At 49.5% G+C, this 21206-nt stretch overlaps 1 protein-coding gene across 2 annotated transcripts in view; it reads left to right on the top strand.

Moving 5' to 3' along the window:
* Positions 1-19665, top strand: part of GRIP2 (glutamate receptor interacting protein 2) — a 98779-nt gene extending 79114 nt beyond the window's left edge. The window contains exons 14-24 of one of the 2 annotated variants that reach the window (XM_049766496.1): positions 665-745; positions 1423-1489; positions 1577-1722; positions 2682-2826; positions 5639-5778; positions 6352-6531; positions 12839-13007; positions 14495-14600; positions 15589-15741; positions 16631-16777; positions 17644-19665. In XM_049766496.1, the coding sequence (XP_049622453.1) occupies positions 665-745; positions 1423-1489; positions 1577-1722; positions 2682-2826; positions 5639-5778; positions 6352-6531; positions 12839-13007; positions 14495-14600; positions 15589-15741; positions 16631-16777; positions 17644-17802 (1493 nt within the window). In that variant the 3' untranslated portion in view covers positions 17803-19665. Of the gene's footprint in view, positions 1-664; positions 746-1422; positions 1490-1576; positions 1723-2681; positions 2827-5638; positions 5779-6351; positions 6532-12838; positions 13008-14185; positions 14455-14494; positions 14601-15588; positions 15742-16630; positions 16778-17643 lie in introns of those variants that run through there. The other variant, XM_049766497.1, reaches the window with a different exon arrangement.
* Positions 19666-21206: the final 1541 nt, after the last annotated feature.

The raw sequence follows: 21206 nt of genomic DNA, 5'->3' as shown, positions 1-21206 counted from the left end.
CACCCGGCAGTGCTCAGGGGTTACTCCTGGCTCTATGCTCAGAAATTGCTCCTGGCAGGCTTGGGGAACCATATGGGATGCTGGGATCGAACCACCGTCCTTCTGCGTCTAAGGCAAATGCCTTACCTCTGTGCTATCTTTCCGGCCCCTGTTTTTGTGTTTTTTTTTTTATAGCCAGATTTTTCAAATCTCTTTTTTCCTTTTTTAAATATTTATTCATTTGGTTTGGGGGCCACACCCAGTCATGCTCAGAGGTTACTCCTAACTCTGCACTCAGGAATTACTTGTATAGTTCCTCTCAAAGGCTTAGGAACTGTCTGGAATGCTGGGGATCAAACCCTGGTCAGCTGCATGCCAGGCAAGTGCGCTAACCTTTGTACTGTCACTCTGGCCCCAAGGGATGGCATTTTGGTTTGTACCTAGCTGTGCTTAGGAATCACTCCTGGCAGGGTTCAGGGAACCATGTGGGGTGCTGGGGACAAAATCCAGATCAGCCGTGTACAAGACAAGCGCCCTCCTGGATGTCCTCTGGCTCTGGGCCCCAGGAGGGAAAATCTGTCAGCTCTGTAGTTTCCTCCCATGTCCCGGGATGGGAATTCTGGGAGGGGCTGGGCCTGGGGGGACTGTGCCCTAGGGTCTCATGCAGCCACTGGTCTGTGGCCAGAGTCTGTCATCCCAAGCAGTGGCACATTCCATGTGAAGCTACCCAAGAGACGCGGCGTGGAGCTCGGCATCACCATCAGCTGTGAGTTCCACCCTCTGACCCCTACAGCTCCCTTGTGTGACCCCAGCACGTGTCCCCTGCACACAGCCCCCTCATCTTGCCCTCTTCTCTGGTGGTACCAAAGGCTGGCAGGAAGATTATGAGCCCTGGTCCCAGACAGCCTTAGGTACTGTTCCATACCCACTGCCAGTTTGGCCCATATGTCTCTGGATTGATTCTTATCCCTAGAAACCCAAGTTTCCTCTTCTGTACCATGGGGGGGGGTCAACTGGCCTGAGGAAAGGTCTCTAGTCATTGTACCTGAATTGCAACCCAACAGGACCTTGGTATCACCTGCTGTTACCACTGTGGTCAAAAGGTGATATCTCAAGAGTGGAGTATGGACAGGGATCCAGTCCCCCCCTGTGCTGATATTAGAACAATAACGCCAGCCAGACAGTCAGTTCTGGGCTTCTAGTCTGCAACGATCTTGAGTGAGGAAAGAGCTAATGTGAACTGCACCCAACTAGAAGCTAAGAGCACGAAGAAACTAGTTTAGCTGAGTCTCTTGATGTCCCCCAAGATCTATGGCATCACCCCCATTTTGCAGAGGGCAAATGGGCACAGATTGGTGGGTTGACTGGATCATGGCGGCCCAGCCAGGCCCAGTGTCTGGGAATCTGCCTGAGCCTGAGAATTCATGACCTTTCTCCTTCCAGCCACCAGTAGAAAGCGGGGGGACCCACTCATCATCTCAGACATCAAGAAAGGCAGCGTGGCACACAGGTAGAGAATGCTGCCTGCAGAGAGTGGAATGGTAGTGCCTGCTTGGGCTGGGTGCTGACCTGCCCCCCCCCATGCCTGCTCATGCAGGACTGGCACCCTGGAACCAGGGGACAAGCTGCTGGCTATCGACAACATCCGGCTAGACAATTGTCCCATGGAAGATGCTGTGCAGATCCTGCGTCAGTGTGAAGACCTGGTAAAGCTGAAGATCCGGAAAGATGAAGATAACTCTGGTGCGCCCCTCTCCCCTCTTTTCCTCACCTCCCAGAGTTGGGGTTCTCTCTGACTGAGGGCAGAGCATGGAAGGCTGGAGAGGCAAATCCCTTGAATGTATAGGAGCATGAAAGGGTACAACAGAGACTGCCCCAAGGAGGGTTTTAGGAGTTGGAACCACTGCCCAGGTCCTCTGAGCAAAGGCTGGGAGAGGAGGCCTCTGGGGCAGCAGAGGGTAGGAGAATGGGTGGATGGGGTAGAGAAGCAGGGATACCCACCTGTGTGAGGCTGTTTTGGTGCCAGTATGAGTGAACTAGGCAAAGGGTGGGAGCAGGATCAATGTTGGGGCGACAATAGGACAGAGAGAGGATTATGGCTAACGAAATGTGACTCCCTTATTCAGAGGGACATTGGCCAGCTCCTACTCCGGAAGAGAAGGACACTTGTGGGTAGATTTCTTTATTTTTTTTTCTTTCTCCCTTTTATGGGTAGATATCTTTCCTTTTCTTCCCACTAAAAGCACTGGAAATCTAGTTACTTATTCTCATATGTTTATCATCACTGTATAAACTTTGGGTAAAATATAGTATTTATTTGTTTTTCGGGGGCCACACCCAGTGATGCTCAGGGCTTGACTCCTGCCTCTGCACTTAGAAATCACTGCTTGTGGTGGTTGGGGGGCACCCCATAGGATGCCAGGGATCAAACCTGAGTCAGATAGATGCATGCAAGGGAAATGCACTATCCACTGTACTATCTCTCCAGCCTCTATTTTTCAGTCTCAATTTCATGCTATGGGGTGGGTCAGCATGCTTCTTTTTAATTCCTTTCCTCCTTGGTGGTGTTTGGGTGTAGGAAAACATTTCTAGAAGCAGAGGACCTTGGGGTCCTAGGCTGTGTTTCCTGATGGCAGGAGTGAAGGAGGCTTTGGGGGATGAATAATCGGAACACCCCGCCCCGATGGGGCCCCCTCTTGCAGATGAGCAGGAGACCACTGGTGCCATCAGCTATACGGTGGAGTTGAAACGCTACGGGGGCCCCCTGGGCATCACCATCTCGGGCACAGAGGAGCCATTTGACCCCATTGTCATCTCAGGCCTCACCAAGCGTGGGCTGGCTGAGAGGTGAGCTGGGACATATGGGTTTTGGGGGGCAAGAGGGAAATTCAGAGCCAGCCTCCTTGGAACATTATCTTTGTTCCAGCACTGATGCTCTCACTGAACCTCAGTTCTGCAGGAGGGGTAGCCCCCATGATTGACATGGTTGAAACCCCATTTCTGCAAAGTCATCTGGCACAATTGTCTTATGCTTTTGCCTGGATCCATGACCCTGGACCACTATCTCAGCGCAGCCCCACTTAAGTCCTCAGGAACTTAAATTCCTCAAACTGGCACCTGGGAGGCTGGCCTGGTGGGGAGCAGGTACCCAGCTGAGCAGGTTTTATGGAGTCCCAGGAAAGCAGTAGTCCTGGGAGAAGCTGACTGTAAATGGGAAGACTGGCCAGGTCTGGGAATGCTAGATGAACTTCTAGAAGAGGGCACTGCACGGAAAGAACCCCAACTCTGATGCAGAGAAAGCTTGGGGTGGATTCTAGGCAGAGGGAACCAACATCTCTGTCAGTTTCTCGGTCCTGGAGCGCCCCCTGTTGGATTCACAACAGACTGCAGAGGACCAAGTGACTGCCGGTTCTAACCTTGAAGACTAATCTCTGGAGTCTCCTATTCAACTCACCCCTTTTCTGGGGATCTGGGGGTGAGGAGGACGGCGACAGTCCTAGCTCAATCTCAGGGTTAATATATTTTTGTTGGGTTTCAGTCTGGTTGACCTATCAAATGTTGACAGGGCCATGCTGAGGTCTCCCACGATTATTGTGGTATTATTGATAGATATCCTCTTTCAAATTGGTCAGTAATTGTATTTGTTGTTTTGTTTTGTTTTTTGAATTTTGGGTCATACCCAGAAGTGCTCAGGGGTTACTCCTGGTTCTATGCTCAGAAATCTCTCCTGGCAGGCTCAGGGGACCATATGGAATGCTGGGATTTGAACCACAGTCCTTCTACATGCAAGGCAAATGCCCTACCTCCATGCTATCTCTCCGGCCCCTGTATTAGATATTTTGCTGGTTTCTCATTGAGTGCATATATGTTTAGTGGTGTGATTTCTTCCTGCTGCACATATCCCTTGATTAGTACAAAATGTCCATCTTTGGCTCAACCAATCTCTAGCTCATCGGCTTGGTGCTACCCAAGGGCAATATAATGTGATTTGCAGAAGCTCTTTAGAGAAGTAACAAGTGGCATAATAGATAATAAATCTTTAAATATAGTTTATTTCAACCTGTCATCAGCGTGAAGGTTAGAATAGGGCACCTCTTTCAGTCCACATCTTCAGAATCCCAAGTCTCTACTCTCAGCTCGTGTCCATTTGAAGCAGCCACCATGATGGGTGTGTGTGGTGGGGGAAATGGAGACACACAGGGTCTTTTGCAACTGGTTTGGTTAGATACAGCATGACTCAAGCCTCTCTCCTTGGATCTGTCATCTCCTCCCTCACCTGCATAGGGGCTCTGAAACTGGACTCCTTGAGTATCCCTCAAGGTCATAAGGACATTAGAGTTCTTCCTCCCTTGCCTGCTGCTGCTGCATTTCTCCACAATCTTTACTTTGAGCTCCAGGGGGCTTCAGAGTCATTTTCCCCAGTCTCATCCCACACCCAGAAACCTAAGGGGCCTGATCAGAGCTTCCCATAAACCAGGGATCTCAAACTCAATTTACCTGGGGACCGCAGGAGGCAAAGTCGGGGTGATCCTTGAGTGCAAAGTCAGTAGTAAGCCTTGAACATTGGGGGGTGTGACTCAAACAACTAAAACAAAACAAAACAAAAAAAGATTCCTCTAGGGCAGGGCCACAAAATGTTGTTCGGAGGGCTGTTTGCGGCCTACTGGTCTCGAGTTTGAGACCCCTGCAACTCTTCTGGTGATTGTCATGGTCCAAAGCAAGGCTACTTCCTGACCTTGTCAGCCCCTCACCTGTCCTGAGTTTGATGAGATTCTGGTAATTCTGTTCATCCCCTAGCCAGTGAAACTGAGGTAGAAAAAAAGGGAAGGCTGCCATCAGTCTCTGCTAAAGGGAAGTATGATGCCACCACCTTTGTTATGATTTGATAAAAATAAGTGTCATTTTTCTGTTCTCCAGAAAAGAAGTATAAATTCCATAAAGTCAAGAGACCAGTTCAAGATCACATAGCTAGTATTTGACAGCTAATATGTAGAATTTAAGCTCTGTTTAAGATCCGTGCTGGGGGCCGGAGTGATAGCACAGCGGAAGGGCCTTGCACGTGGCTGACCCAGGACGGACCTTGGGTTGATCCCTGGTGTCCCATATGGTCCCCCGAGCCAAGAATGATTTCTGAGCACATAGCCAGGAGTAAGTAACCCCTGAGCATCACCGGGTGTAGCCCAAAAACAAACCAAAAAAAAGGCTCATGCTGGATGCTGGTTTCAGTTCCTGATCTTAGAATCAGGCAGGATAAACCCTTCTTTGGTTTTAGACTTTTTGTTTTGTTTTTGTTTTTGTTTTTGTTTTGTTTTGGGGCCACACCTGGTGGTGCTCAGGGGTTACTCCTGATTATGTGTTCAGAAATTACTCCTGGCTTGGGGAAAAATGGGACGCCGGGGGATCGAACCTCAGTCCATCCTAGGTTAGCACATGCAAGGTAAATGTCCTACCGCTTGCACCACCGCTCTGGTCCCTGGTTTTAGACTTTATATCTTTCTTGATTCAACCCAAGATCACGCGGACTATTTTTTATTTCCCAGCTAGGTTTACCTGAGTCCTCCAGGCTTCAATTTGAGATTTCTGAGTTCCCTGGAGACAGCTCCCTTTCATAGGCTACGGATGTCTGACTCTCACCCCCTGCACTGTACCCCTTTCCCAGGACTGGCGCTATCCACGTTGGGGACCGCATCCTGGCCATCAACAGCGTGAGCCTCAAGGGCCGACCCCTGAGTGAGGCCATCCACCTCTTACAGGTGGCCGGAGAGACTGTTACTTTGAAGATCAAGAAGCAGCTGGACTGTGAGCCTTCCACACGCCCACATTAGGAAGGGGACTTTCTCCAAGGCTGGCTTTCCATGTCCTTAGTTCCAAATTCTTCACTCACTCCTGCAAGGGCGGGGGGTGGGGGTGGTGCCTAGGACAATTAAAACAAGGCTCAGAGAGGTGGTAGCCCGGGCCACACTGCCCCTGGGGTGGGGACAGTCTCTCTAGGCTCCACCTCACCTGCTTCTTCGTCCCACTGGTGCTGGGAAGCTCAAATGATGGTTTGGTTCTTGCTGCTTAATTGCTGCGTGCAATTAAATGCCCGAGTTTGAACCTGGGCCCTGTATGTGGCAGGCTATTGCTCCAGCCCTCGAGTCATTTCCCCTGCCCTGTCACCTTCCCCACATGTGGCCCTGATGGCTGTCACTGGCAGGCCAACATGAATTCTCGGATTGGGTCTCGCTCTCCCCATCTCTGTCGTTGCATCTGTGAAATGAGTTTGCTCTTAGTGGTCCCCGCTCCAGCCATTCGTGTCCTATTGACCGCCTTGGTGACTCACTGAGTCTGAGGTCGAAGGTCAGGGTGGTGACAACCCCTTTTCCCTCCCAGGTCCCCTCCCGCCCCTCAAGTCCTGCAGCCTGAGTGAGGCCAGCGACGTAGATGAGGACCCGCCCGAGGCGCTCAGGGGGGGGCCACTGGCCACTCGTTTCTCACCCGCCGTGCCCAGTGTGGACAGTGCTGTGGAATCCTGGGATGGCTCAGCCATTGAGAGTGGTTTTGGGGGCCCAGGTAACAACACCTCAGGGCCCCAGGATAAATGTCTATGCTCAGGTTGCCTCGACTGCTAGGCCTTTCAGTGTACTTCCACTGCCAGTATCTCCCTCCTCCTCTGTCCTTTGGAGTTTAAATCCAGAAGGCCTCTCTAATGAGGCCATATTGGCCATTCCCAGAGGCCCTGGCTGCTCAGCGTAGCCCTGTCTGTTCCCCTTTGCTAATGTTGTAGTGACCGGGGGTATTGACTTCACTATGGTGCTGTCCAAGAAGTGGCACCAGTGTAGTCATTATCAGCATGTGGGACTGTACCAGGAATTGAACTCTGGGCTTTGTGGCTTCTAGGCAAGTGTTCTACCATGAGCCATCCCCCATACATATCATTGGTCAGGTCACATGGGCTGTTCAAGAAATTCCTGACTCTTTCTTCCTCCCTCCCACCTCCCTCCCTTCCTCCTTCCCTTCCTTTCCTCCCTCCCTCCCTACCTTCCTCCCTCCATCCCTCCCTCCATTCCTTCCTTTCTTCTTCCTCCCTCCCACCCTCCCTTCCTTCTTCCGACCCTCCCTTCCTTCTTTCCTCCCTCCCTTCCTCCTTCCTTCCTCCCTCCCTTCTTTCCTTCCTTCCTCCCTCCCTTCTTTCCTTCCTTCCTCCCTCCCTTCTTTCCTTCCTTCTTCCTTCCTACCTCCTTCCCTCCCTTCCTCCTTCCTTCCTCCCACCCTCCCTTCCTTCCTTCGTCCCTCCTTCCTTTCTTCTTCCTTTTTTTCTATCTTTCTTTCTTCTTTCTTCCTTCTTCCTCCCTTCATCCCTCCCTCCCTTCCTTCCTCCCTTCCTTCAATTCTCCCTCCCTCCTCCCTCCCTTCTCTCTTATTCCCTCCATCCTCCCTCCTTCTTTCCTACCTCCCTCTCTTATTCCCTCCCTCACTTCCTTCCTTCTTTCCTTCCTTCCTTCCTCCCTCCCTTCCTCCCTTCCTTCTTCCCTTTCTTCCTCCCTTCTTTCTTTCTTCCCTTCCTTCCTCCATTTCTTTCTTCCCCAAACACAACTCAGATGCCTCCCTGCCTGCTTGTGCATATTGAGACCCACAGGTGGCTGTTGGAGCAGGCTCTACACAGCTGAGTCTAATTTCTAGTATCTGCTCCCCAGAACCACAGAGACTCCCCAGGGCCCACCTTAGGCCAATGATGGAGCAAGGCCTCTTGGAGGCTTTGGTGATACCCAACATTGGGCTTTGCTCTCTAGGACTCCAACTGCCTCTTCTTCAGTACTTGGTCATCACTGACTAGCAGGGTGTGCTCTCAGAGGCCAAACGTACTGATTCCTTCTTTGGCAGAGGGTCTCAGGGACAGGGCCCTGGGACCCCAAGACAAGAACAGGAAATTGGGGAGGTGATGGGTTGGACCCAGAGAAGATATACCCAGCTGGCACGATGCAACTTTCGTGGGAGTCCCCCGACCCGCGGGGGTGTGGAGATGAAAGTTGCTAGTTATTAGTGGGTTCACTCGAGCAGAACCGACCTGTAAAAAAGAACTAGAGAGATTAGTAAAAGAAGCCTTCAAGACAACACATGCTGTTCAAAAAGGGAAGTTTATTGTTGGGGGATCAGCTTTTAAGGGCTGAAACACGTCAGGGGTGTTACAAATTTTACACCAATCACAGTTACAAGCATTTATTAGCATAAATTGGGGCAGGTAGTAGGGAGGGGCAGAGGTAGACCTGAGCACGTTTTACTAAAAGGCATAAGATTCAAACAGAGTTCTTAATAATGTTTGCTAACACAAAGGCAAACTCTATATTTTTCTTTCTGGCTGGATATATTGGGCTGCTCTGAATTACTTTATTTTTGTCTATTTCCTTTGTTCTCAAGGCATGGGCCTTTTGGTCACGTGGGTGACCAGATTAGGAATTACTGAGGTGTCCTATGTCCCAGGTTTCATCAGCTAGGCTCCCCACAGTTCCCCCTTTACTGTAATAATAAAAGAAGAAGAGCAAAGTGGGTGGAGTCACCTGTCTTAGGTTATTTGGTGGGCTTCCAGTTCTGGACATGGCAACAAGAGACCAAATTAAAAGTTTTTGCGCGCAAAATATTAGGAATGCCATGTTTGCACCCAGACACTGGCACCAAACTATTCCCCGTCATGGGCATCTCCACAGCCAGGAGCAGAGCAAGCAGGGGCGTTTAGCCAGATACTCAAAACTCCTTAAAGCTCAGAGGTATATCCAAGGCTTCAAGTTCTTCGGGGTGCATTTAGGAGAGCCACTGATATTGGACCTATACTGAACATTAGGGCAATCTCAGTAACCGGATTTTTAACAAACTTGTGAGGCGACAGAATGCCTTGGGGCCAAAGGAAAAATTAGCAAAAAGCCAATGAAAGGACCGAATTAGGTAGCAGCTTAGACAGCCAGGATGAGGTAGAGGACCAATTTTTATATCAGGACTCATCTTAATCCCTCTGTCTATTTCTATCCTCTAGACTTTCCTCCACAAGTCCAATGCTATCTCTAGCTAAGCCAAGTTTATTTTAAAAAGCAACATTTTATTCTAAGGATGACACAAATTTCCCCCTCCCTCAAAAAAAGTTAATTTTAAACCACGGCAGTTTTTCTGCTCTAATACTGCTAGGGATTGAACAGTTAAGTAGTGTAAACTTTTTCTAAGTTTGTAAACATTTTTAACAACAGTTATGAGGCATTAACAGATTTTAGAGTATGAACCAATGAATAAATTTTTGTGCTTACACCAGTAACACCCAGGCCTTTCAATAAGGCTGGGGTGGAGGCAATGTTTGTTTTTATACTGCAGCGGGAGAGAGACAAAGTTATATTTAAGAGGTAATAAGGCAATTTTTGATTTAACAGTTAATTTTGGCATTAAAACAACCAAAACACAGTAGTTCTAGGACTAAAGAAACAAATGTAAAACAATGGGGGAGATAAACCAGTGAAACAGGCAAAAAACGTTGAATTGGGGGCAATTATGAACTGAAAGGAGAAATCAACGACAAGAATTTGATTACAATTTTCAATAGGGGGAATCATATTGGGTACCAAGGGGCAAAGTTCAAGTCCCACCACTAGTTTTAAAGTTAAGCCACGTTTTTGAAGCTTCATACCGCATTGCAGAAGGTTGGTGTCAAGGCAGCAATTTAGGCCGGTGAGGTGGGTGAATAGCAGGTACCGAAGGCGTCTGGGCGGAGGCGTTGATTATGACAAGGACGAGCTGAGAAGAGGAGGGGGGTTCGGAGGACAGCATGGGCTGGAAGGGTGGGGAAGCAGGCAGAGTTCTGAAGAGCTTCGGCGCCATAAAAGGGGAAGGGAAGGAACCAGAGGTGTTGTCAACGTCTTGCAAGGGAGAGTCAAGTGTAGCGAACAAATTAATGAAGCCTTGGTGCGAAGGGGGTGGTTGGTGGCAGTGGGCATTAAGGACAGCCAGGCAGAGTACCAAATTCAGCATTGTCAAAGGTGGAGTTAGTCAGAAACAGGTCCGCAGGAATTGCAGCTAGCAGGTGGGGTGGCAGGCTTTTTTGAAGTGAATGAGGACAGGACTGCAGGAAGCTGTAGGAGGTTTATAAGAAAACAACTTGGCAGGAGGTAAAATGATTATTTTTGAATGCCACAGGAATGCCTTTTGACTTTTGCCAGACTTTAGCCTTAAAAAATTTTATAATTAATGATAGCCAATTGTTCAAAAACTTTTAACCTGAACTTAAATGATTTTTTTTTAAACTTATTAGTTATATTTTAAAGCTAGATGCTATTTTTTTTTTTTTTTGCTACAAATTTATATTTTATAGGCCTTAAATTACACATAGCAGGAAAGTTGGGGATTGTAAAGTTCAGAAATTTTTCAGGGAAAAGTTATCCCGGATGGCCATTGAAAAATTTTGGATTTTACCATTCCCCACACTTTCTGCCATGCTGTTAGGACAAAGCTGGCTTAGCACAGGATTTTTTAGCAGGATTTTACAGTTAGTTAGATGACCAGACTAAGCCAGATAAAAAAATTAATTGAAATTTCAAAAATGGATAAGACTTTAAAAATTGTATTATTATGAAATGCAAAAATAACAAATAGACAAAACAAACAACACGAAACACAACATTGTGGCCACTTTCACACATAACACACACACATGAACAGACAAGAGGATTTATTTAAAACTTGCATTAGAAAAATTGACAAGCGCTTTTAAATATTTAGCCGGCATGTTTGTAAAAAAAAATTTTTTAATGTAGCTGGAGTGGAACTTTGCTGAAAATAAATTTTAAGGTTTAGCTTTAACACAAAACATTTTTAAAACAATTCTAATTTGAAATTTAAAACATGAAGTAAAATGTTAGCAATTAAAAAAAATTTTGTTAAGTGAAATGGTTAGGGGAGCACTGAAGAAGGAGTTTCCACTGTGAAGTATGATATTATTTGCTGAAAATGAACAGGTTTGTTATAAATTGGTTTCACAGTAGAATAGTAAGATAGCTGTAATAAAGTGTTAAAATTTTTATGATTAAACACGAGAGCATGAACTATGATTATTAAAGGTATAAAAAACTGACTTTAAAAAATAACCGTTTTTACTTTGAAGACTTTAAGTGAATAATTTGTAAAAAATATTAGATACCAAATTAACAAAATGTTTAGACATTATAAAATATAAAGACATTTGATGCATTTTTACACCTAGAACTTAAGACCAAAATTATATTTGATACTAGTTAATTTGCTTTTATAATATTACTTATAAAATTAAATATATATATTTTTATTAATACTAGATTTTTTTTACTTTGACACAAATGTACAGATTTGTATAATGTGCTGACCTTTTGAATACACTTAAAAGGATAGTTGTTGTAATGCAAAGGTAAAGAACAATTTCTTTAGCACAAAATTAAAACTAAGGGTATTATGAAGCACACCTGGGTGTTAACTGCAATAAAATTAACTATATTATTTAAAAAGGTTAACCACATTATTTTTAACATTTTTTTAAATACCTTAAGAATTAAAATAAATTTTCTAATAGAAATATAAAAAGACTCAGATTTTAATACCTGTGTGTACATTTAAATTTTTAAAACACCAAAAGGTTTTATGAATGGGGCGCTCTGGGGAGCTTTGGATCTGGGGCTGCTGCCTCGACATCCTCAGCCGGATCCTCAGCCGGAGGGGCTGTGGGAGCTCCAGCAGCGAGCTAGAGCTAGCGGGGGGAGGGGTGTCCGCCCTGCTAGCTGATTGCTAAAACGGCAGCTGGCCAGGAAGGCAGGGGGGGAGAGCAAGGTTGTTGCCGAGTCTGCCTCCGGGGAGCTGAGGCGACAGCTCGAAGGGAGGGGTAAACGCTGGTAGAGAGAGAGCACATTTCTTTGAGTTTCCTTTGGAGAGATTGGGAGCCGGCACTGGAGGCCATTATTAAGTTTTCCCGAGCATTTTTCACAATCTGCAAGCTCTTAGGGTTAAGATTTGAGTTAACAATAATGCTTTTGAGCAGATCCAAAAATTTTAACAAGTTTCTTTAACTTTTAACCTTCCTACTTCTTAGTTTCTCTTGTATATAATAATTTTCGCCCCTTTACTCGGGCTGGTTCCCATCTTTACTCTGGGACTGTAATGGGGTGGCGGTTTTTACCTAGGCATTAGACTAACTAAATTACGTTGCTTTAATTTATTTTACCTGACGTAATTCAGCTCCGGACTCGTCGCACTCTGCCACCCGATCAGATTCTGTAACTCGAGCTCCCACAGGGCGCCACTCTGCAACTTTCGTGGGAGTCCCCCGACCCGCGGGGGTGTGGAGATGAAAGTTGCTAGTTATTAGTGGGTTCACTCGAGCAGAACCGACCTGTAAAAAAGAACTAGAGAGATTAGTAAAAGAAGCCTTCAAGACAACACATGCTGTTCAAAAAGGGAAGTTTATTGTTGGGGGATCAGCTTTTAAGGGCTGAAACACGTCAGGGGTGTTACAAATTTTACACCAATCACAGTTACAAGCATTTATTAGCATAAATTGGGGCAGGTAGTAGGGAGGGGCAGAGGTAGACCTGAGCACGTTTTACTAAAAGGCATAAGATTCAAACAGAGTTCTTAATAATGTTTGCTAACACAAAGGCAAACTCTATATTTTTCTTTCTGGCTGGATATATTGGGCTGCTCTGAATTACTTTATTTTTGTCTATTTCCTTTGTTCTCAAGGCATGGGCCTTTTGGTCACGTGGGTGACCAGATTAGGAATTACTGAGGTGTCCTATGTCCCAGGTTTCATCAGCTAGGCTCCCCACAGCACGAGGCAGGAAGAAAACAAACTACAGCTCACCATCCTTCTTCTGGCCAGGTCCCTATGTGCCACAGGCCACTGCCCGAAGCCTGGCCCCCCATGAGTGGCGCCCCAGCAGATCAAGAAGCAGCCCTGCACCCCCGGAGCCTCGAAGGAGTAGCTGCACAATCACCCCTGCTGATGAGAGCTTCCTGGAAGGAGAGGAGGAGTGGGGGCCGCCAGCAAGGTCTGTGGAATAAAGGGGGCTGTCCCAGTCTCCTCTGAGGGGTGATAGGATTCCCCAGGGGGTCCCTGAGCTAGTGGAGAACCCCACTCCACCCCACCCCACCCAGAAAGCCACCATGGGGAAAGAAGCTGAAGGGAGCATAGTGAGATCTGCAGGGGAAAATATAAAGGGAGGGACAGATCTGTCTACATCCTGACCTCTGTTCTGGGGAGCCCAGCCACAATCTCATAACAGGCAGGGGGTTGAGGTTGTGTATGAAGGATTCACTGGGGCTACCTCAACATTTGTGCCCGGGGCCAGAGAAATAGCATGGAGGTAGGGTGTTTTCCTTGCATGCGGAAGGACAGTGATTTGAATTCTGGCATCCCATATGGTCCACGGCGCCTGCCAGGAGCGATTTCTGAGCGTAGAACCAGGAGTAACCCCTGAGCACTGCTGGGTGTGACCCAAAAACAAAAACAAACAAACAAACAAACAAAAAACATTTGTGCCTGTGGTAGAGCTCTGCCCCTGCCTCTCCTGGGATATCCTTGTTCTTCACAGCCCAGCTCTTCGCTGGTGCTTTCTGATCTTCACACACCATTGGCAGGAACTTCCTAGTGGTGTTAACATCCCCCTGTTTATTGACAGGCCCTGTACCTTCTATAAGGCACCCAGATACTTGTGATGAATGTGCCAGTTTACCTCCATAGTCCTGCATTCATGAGACACTGATTCAGAGGCCCAAGGAATGAGTGGGTTCACCCCAAGGCCCTTTGGTCTCCGTCTGTCTTCCCACCAGTCTGTCAGTGGGAAGAAGTGGGTATCCATTGCCTGTCCTAGAATCCAGCAGAGTCCAGCCATGGGGCTTGTCAGAAGATGCTTTGGGGACTCCAGTAAACTTTCTAAAAGGCCAGGGCTATACAGCAGGAGAAAGGCAAACAGGGCTCCCAACCCTAGGATGGGACTTGGGCGTAGCTGGACAGGGCTCTCCAATCCTAGGCTGGGAGTTGGGGGTGCCCCATGGCCCCTCCCCAGCACACACTCCATCTCCTCATTCATCTGTGTCCTTGCTGCCCCATCCCTTCTGTCCCTGTCTCACCATGTCAGGGTGGGGTCCAGAGCTGTCCCGTGGGACGACACCATGGAACTCCTGTCTATCTGTCTGTCTGTGTCTGTCTGTCCGTCTCTCTTCCTAGGCGTCCTGTGTCATCGCACTCCACCCCGTCTCATCTGCCCCTGTTCTAACTGGCTACCACCTGTCCGGGTCACCCTCACTGCGTCTTCTCTCCCCCCACCGCCCTCCCATTCCGTGTCACCACCCACTGCCCCCAGGGCCCCAGCAGTGCCACCGAGGAGGCCCACCCGCCCGCCTGCCCGCTTGCCTGCTCGCCCACCACCCCGTGGCACCTCATCGCTGGGCCCTGAACCCCGAAGACTCCGCAGGCCCCCCCTAGCCCTCCCACCCACCCACCAGGAGCTGATGCTGTCTGGTTCCTGCGTTACAGCCCCACGGCTGGCCCTGCCCGAGAGGAGGGCATCTGGCGTGTGTTTGGGGAGGCCCTGGAGGACCTGCAGTCCTGTGGTCAGTCGGAGCTGCTGAGGGAACTGGAGGTATGGCCTGGCAGGTGTGGGATACACCTGCATCTCTGACTATGTTCTGTGCATGTCTCATGTGCCCCCCAGCCCATGAATATCCTTCATTTCCCACGTCGGACCCAGCCATTATGCCTCTGAGACCCAGACTACACTTAGTAAATGAAAGATGCTTAGAAACTCACATGTCCGCCCTGCCACCCCTCCCACCCTCCCTGTACTCAGTGACCCCCCCCAGTACCTCCAGTAATGCACAGTACTGGGGGGGGTCAAACCCCACTCCCACCCACACACCCCAACCCTACTCATCCAGTTCACCCTCTAGCTGCATCTTTCCAGATCCTTCCAGGCAGGGCCTTCACATTGGCTCTTCCATCTGCCCCTCCTCACCTCTTGCTCAGATTTCTTCAGCTCAGTGCAGCCTGAGATATGGGATACCCCCATATACCCTGATGCTGCATCTGCCTATCAACCCCCTCCCCGCACTGCACACTCAAGAATTCACTGCAGTTTGTGATTGTGTGTTGCTTTTTGTTATTGTTTCTTTGGGTCACACCTGGCGATACTCAGGGCTTACTCCTGGCTCTCTCCTTACGGATCACTTTTGGCAAATTGGGGGCCTGAGGGGGTGGGAACCATATGTGATGCTGAGGCCTGAACCCAGGTCAACCTTGTGCAAAGCCAGTGGCCCCTCCACCACCACCACTGTACTATTTATTGCTCCAGCCTGTGTCTTACTTCTTTGGCTCACCACTGAGTCGAGTGGTAAAGACTCTTGGAGGTGACTCCAGACTCTAGGTTCAAACCTGAATCCCTCCAGGGTTTCATTTCTCGTCTGTATGATGGAGGATTGTGGGGTGTGCTGGGCAGGTTGATGGTGTTGTCTGTGTCTCAAAACACGATAGAGAAGAAGATAAACTCTAACTTTGCAAAGGGTAAGTGCTAAGAACTTAGAGCCAGTCATACAAGTCGCTGGAACATCCTTGTCTTGTCTTGTCCCCTGCAGGCATCCATCATGACAGGCACAGTGCAGGGTATAGCCCTAGAGGGTCGGCCTGGCCCCCGGGCCTGGCGAAGGGGCTGTGAGGTCCGAGCTGCCCCTGATGAGATGCCAGAACTGCTATTGCCACCACCGCCGCCCCCCTTGGAAATGCACAAGGTGGGTGTAGGGGACTTTTGAACATGCTCGTTTCTTTTTTGTTTTGTTTTGTTTTTGGCTTTGGCTTTTGGGCCATACCCAGTGACGCTCAGAGGTTACTCCTGGCTATGCACTCAGAAATTACTCCTGGCTTGGGGGAACCCTATGGGACACCTGGGGATCGAACCATGTCTGTCCTAGGTTAGTATGTGCGAGGCAAAAGCCCTACTGCTTGTGCCCCAGTCCTGCTTGTTTCTAGCCATCTCAACTCTTGGAAACTGGTGTGGGCTGTAGCTGCCTCCACTGCTCTGGGTTTTACTGTCCACCAGGAAGCCATGAACCTGCCAGGCCTCACTGTAGCTGTGACTGCTGAAGCCACTGGCTTTTCCCTGCTGATCCTACAAGGCAGATTCTGGAGAGAGAGAGAGAGAGAAGAGAGAGAGTAGAGAGAGAGAGGAGAGAGAGAGAGAGAGAGAGAGAGAGAGAGAGAGAGAGAGAGAGAGAGAGAGAGAGAGACAGACTGCCTGGCTTACTTCTCCCTCACTCTCTGAGAACAACTTCCAGCCTCTCCTGCCATCTGCAAGTCACTCTTTAGAGAAACAAAACAGAGAAGACAAAACTCACCGGAAGCTCTCAACAGCCTCTGAGTTTCCTTAAGCTCAGGGGAACAGGTTGGGGTTGGGGGAATGCCAGGGGCTCTATCTCAACTCAAGGCTGGAAGCAGGGGCTAAGGAAGATGAGGAAGGAGCCCTCCCTTCCTGAGTCTTTCAGTATTGGACACCACCATGGCAGGGATCAGTCCCCAGGAAGAAGCTCCATGGGTGGCTTCTGAAAGTATGACAAGGCTGAGGGGGAGAAAAGGACTGGGAACAAAGGTTAGTGAGTCAGAGCTTCCTCCCTCTGCTCCCAGATAACTCTGCTCAAGGACCCCGGAAGGAACGATTTTGGGTTCAGCGTCTCAGACGGGCTCCTGGAGAAGGGCGTGTATGTCCATACTGTGCGGCCCGGTGGCCCTGCCCAGCGTGGAGGCCTGCGACCCTTTGACAGAGTCCTTCAGGTAATTCTGGGGCTAGTACCCCTTTCCACCAGCTCATGGTGGAACCCCAAGTGGGCTGACTCCCCCTTCAGGGCCCAGAGGCTTAAAACAGAATCAGGTCATGGCTGGGATCAGTTCCACAGTCCTACTGCTTGAAGAGGTGCAGGAGTTTGTGGGTAACTGCAAGCTATGGCCATCCTTGGCCCAACCCCCAGACCCGTCTCCCACCCCAGTCCCTTCTCTTCGCACCAGGTGCTATTTTTTGGGGTGGGGGGGGTCAAACCTGTTGTCGATCAGGGATTCCTCCTGGCTCTACACTCAGAAATCGCTCCTGGCATGCTTGGGGGACCATATGGGATGCCAGGATTCGAACCACGGTCCTTCTGCATGCAAGGCGAATGTTCTACCTCGTTATCTGTCCAGCCCCAGTTTTTCATTCTTAATTGCAATGGAAAAACTAATTTACATTAACAAAGCTCCATCAGTTGTGAGCAGACTTATTCAAATCGAGCATAAATACAGCAAGAACATCACCCAGTGTGGGCCCGAGAGATATCACAGTGGTAGGGCATTTGTCTTGCATGCACGATTCAGGGAGTTCGAATCCTGGCATCCTATATGGTCCTTTGTGTCTGCCAGGAGCGATTTCTGAGCACAGAGCCAGGAGAACCCCCCCCCCCCCAAAAAAAAAAAACTTTTGCTTGGAAATCAGCTTGAAGAGTCAAACAGAAACCAGATAGGCTCCCAACCAAGGTCTAGACAGGTGGCTGAGGGTGTGGACATGACCTTCAACTTCCTTCTGGTAGAACAGCTACTCTGGGAAGCCCCAGTGGGTGCCAAAGGGGCCCCAAGGCCAGGGTGAGTGACCCTTGGCTCTGCCTCTACAGGTCAACCATGTTCGCACACGGGATTTTGACTGCTGCCTGGCTGTGCCACTCCTGGCTGAGGCTGGTGACGTCCTGGAGCTGGTTATTAGCCGGAACCCGATAGCCACCAGTGGGAGGACCCCACGAGCCCCAAGCCCAAGAAGTCCCCGGATGCTGTGAAGTCAACTTGTCTCCTAGCCCCAATTCTGTGGGGTCTTGGGTGACCAGGAGCAAGATGCCTGCCCTACTGCTGTGACATTTAAGTCCTTGCCTATGTTGGACTCTAAGATGCCCAGAAGTGTCCTGGTTAAGAGGAGTGGGGACAGGAATGTCCTGGGGTTCCCCGTAGCATCTCCTTGGATAGTGCCAGTGTTGGGGGGACAGCAGAAGCAGAAGCAGCACTTTATCCAGTAGCACCATGAACTGAGAGTAGGTGTCAGGGAGTGAGCCCCCCATTCTAGGAGGCAAGCAGTAGAGCTGGAATGTCCCCCCGTGCAGTGAGTGAGGTGTGAGGCATCCTGGGGAAGTCATAGGACTCTTGATGGCTGGTTTCTTGGCAACAAGGGGAGGTCTCGGGGGGAGCTGAGCTGGGGTCCCTCATCTGGAACTGCCTGTCAGCAAGGGTGAAACTTGGGTCAGAACCCACCTCTACCCCCCATCCAAGCTCTGGCGTTTGGGGTTTGGGGAACTCACTAGTAACCATAGATTCCTTATGTTCTGAGGGTACAAGTTTTTTGGGTCTGCTGAGTTTCTGATCCAAAGCATCCATGACTGCCGCTATGGAGCCTGACTATAGGCCTCTGGACTCTTGGACCCAGCTGGTATTTCTCGTGGGCACCCATCTGTCCTCACGAGCAGAGGAGCAATTGGGGCCACTGACCTGCGGGAAATGGAGAATACAGGACAGGCCATAAGAGATGGTTCTGGAAACTTCTAGTAGTAGCAGAGAAGCAGAGGTGAGAAACAGACGCATGGCTGCAGATGGCTGCTCCCACTTGGCTGGAGCCAGTTGGTCGCTCAAGGAACTGGATTTCCTCAGAAATCTGGAAGTACCAGCATCCCTGAAAATCATTTTCCACGGTTTCCTGTGACTAGAAGCCCCTTTGCTATTGAAAGAACGTGGCACCCTCACCCCATCTGAAGGAGGCAGGGCTAGGGTTTTGCTCGGCCCCCACCCAACTCTTTGTGGAAGTCTCAGGAAAGTGGGGTACCCATTCCCACCTGTACCATCCCTCATCCCAAAATGCCGGGGACTTCATGATCAGGATATACCTGTTGGGTTTCTGGGGGACCCTCAGGGCAGTGAAGAGGCTAACAGTTTCTGAGTGGGTACTAATGTCCCAAGTCAGTGTCAGCACCTTCTGTTCCCTCCCCACAGGATCCCCCAGCACTTCCCCTCTCTTCTCTGTACCCCTTTCTGTCCTCCTGGAGAACCCCTCAGGGGTCACTGGCTGCGTGGAGCCTCAGCTCTCAGATCGCAGGGCACCAAGCAAAGACCAAATGTGATAAAGATGGGGCAGGCCACTGGGGGGGAGAGAGGGACATGCCCTGGGCAGGCACATGCTCTGGGCCTCTGCCAGGAAAGGTGGGTGTCAGGGTGGGTGGGCGGGTCCTCTTCCTGCCCCCTCATCAAACTCAGACCCCCTCTCCGCCCGTTCCCCAGATGTATGCAACCAGGCGGGTTCCCCTGGCCCAGCCAGGCTTCTTATATGCAATACTATACTCCCTCCAGCTTCTCCTGGGGTCCTTTGTTCCAGACATTTCCCAGCACCCCTCCCTGGGTGTCCTGCCTGCCTGCGTTTTGGGTCCAGCCCTTGCAACATGGCCCTGCCCCTCAAAGCTGTATTTTTCTCTGGCTGAGATTAGAGCATATTCCTTGTAAAGTATTTTTCTACCTGGGGTTTTCTTAGGGCCGTCGAGAAGCACAATAGGGCATGGGCCAGGCCATCCAGGGCCTGGGGTAGGGCGTACGCAGCTCTGTCCCCTGGTTCCACTGGAGCAAAGGTGGCTGGGATTTTTAAAAAATAAACAAATTCAAATGCATCTGGAGTCAGGGCTCTGCTTCTTTATTATTCCTTTTAAATGTGGCAAGACTGGGGTCTTGCACAGGATTTGAGGTATTTTTCCCCAGTCACTTGCCATGCTGTCCCCAGAACCAGAGTGGGTCCTGCCCAATGCACAGGAGGCTGAGGTCTAGGGAATGAGCGAGCAAGTCTTATGATTCCAGAAGAACTGAAACAGTGATGGAGTGAGGGAGTGTGTGTGTGTGTGTGTGTGTGTGTGTGTGTGTGTGTGTGTGTGTGTGTGTGTGTATTCAGCTCAGGAGGTGAGAAGAGTGGACACTGGTACCAATATTTGTGGGACTGGCTCACCCAGGGGAAGAACAATACAAAAAGAAACAAGTGCCACAACTAACATGAGCCTGAGAAGGGTCTGAGCTCCACAAGATGGAGTCGACTCCAAGGAGGGGATGAGCCCAGTGGGTGGCACGAAGTTGGGTCACTGGGTATCCTGTGTTGAGTGGAGTCTTAAGTAGGACTAGATCACACATAGCCCTTGGAGCACCTTCACAGGAGAGAGATCTGGGCCTGGAGGGTATTGGGCCCACTGTTGTGGGGCCAAGTAGAATGAGACAGTTGGGGGCACAGGGGGCACAGGACTAAGGGGGTCACGTCAGATTTCCAAGCTGTGCAGGGTTTGGTTAGAATCCCCTGGACCCTCCTTATACCCGTCATTGGTGGCAATAGTTTCATCCCAACACAAACTACAGTTGGGAAATAAATCAGAGGTTATATGTAATCAATCCCAGGACACACAGGAAGCTCAGAGTGACCCATATAAACCAGGTAAAGGCTGGCAGAGGCATTGAAAAACCAAAGAAAAGATGGGGGTGTGAGGGTGTTGGGACAGGTGACATACAGAATGATTTGAAGCAAAAGTTGCCTATGAACAAATCACTCAAATTGTTTTTGCATCTTGGAAGCTGAGGAAAGACCCACGAGCCAATTTGTAAAAGGAAGTGGACATTGGGCAGGAGAGTTGTCTCAATAGCTCATCACCTCCAGGATCCCCTTAATAGTCCCAACGTCTCCCACTTCCTCCAACATCAGTTATTTCCCCCCCCCCCCCGAAATTGAGGGCTCTTGTGTGCTGCCATCTTAAGCTCTGAGGTGATCATCCACACCCCTCCTGGGCAGGTCACTCGCCCACATCCTGGCAGCATGCCCTTTTCCTGGGATCTCAGCATGCCCACCTCTGGGTACATGATGGGATTAGCCTGAGCTGGAGATGAAGCAGCCTGGAATATGACTGAATTTCCTCTAGCCACCTGCACCCACAAGGGGGCGATGGGCAAACTGTGGCTGTAGTTAGAGATCTCCCAGGAGTGGAAAGGGCCTGACATCCAATGAACAGGGTCCCCCCCTCAATATACCAAGCTTTGGAGGAAGCAGATAGGTGACCCACCCAGGTTTCTTTTTTATTTCAACTGCAACACTCAAGAAACAACAGTGCCTGCCAAAGAGAATCCACACGGCTTGGATTTTAAAAAGGAAATGTTTATTTTCAGGTTATTGTGATTACAA

The sequence above is a fragment of the Suncus etruscus genome, chromosome 20 (assembly GCF_024139225.1).
Source record: "Suncus etruscus isolate mSunEtr1 chromosome 20, mSunEtr1.pri.cur, whole genome shotgun sequence".
Classification (NCBI taxonomy): domain Eukaryota; kingdom Metazoa; phylum Chordata; class Mammalia; order Eulipotyphla; family Soricidae; genus Suncus; species Suncus etruscus.
The sequence above is the reverse complement of the archived record's forward strand: the minus strand, read 5'-3'. Positions and strand labels throughout refer to the sequence as shown.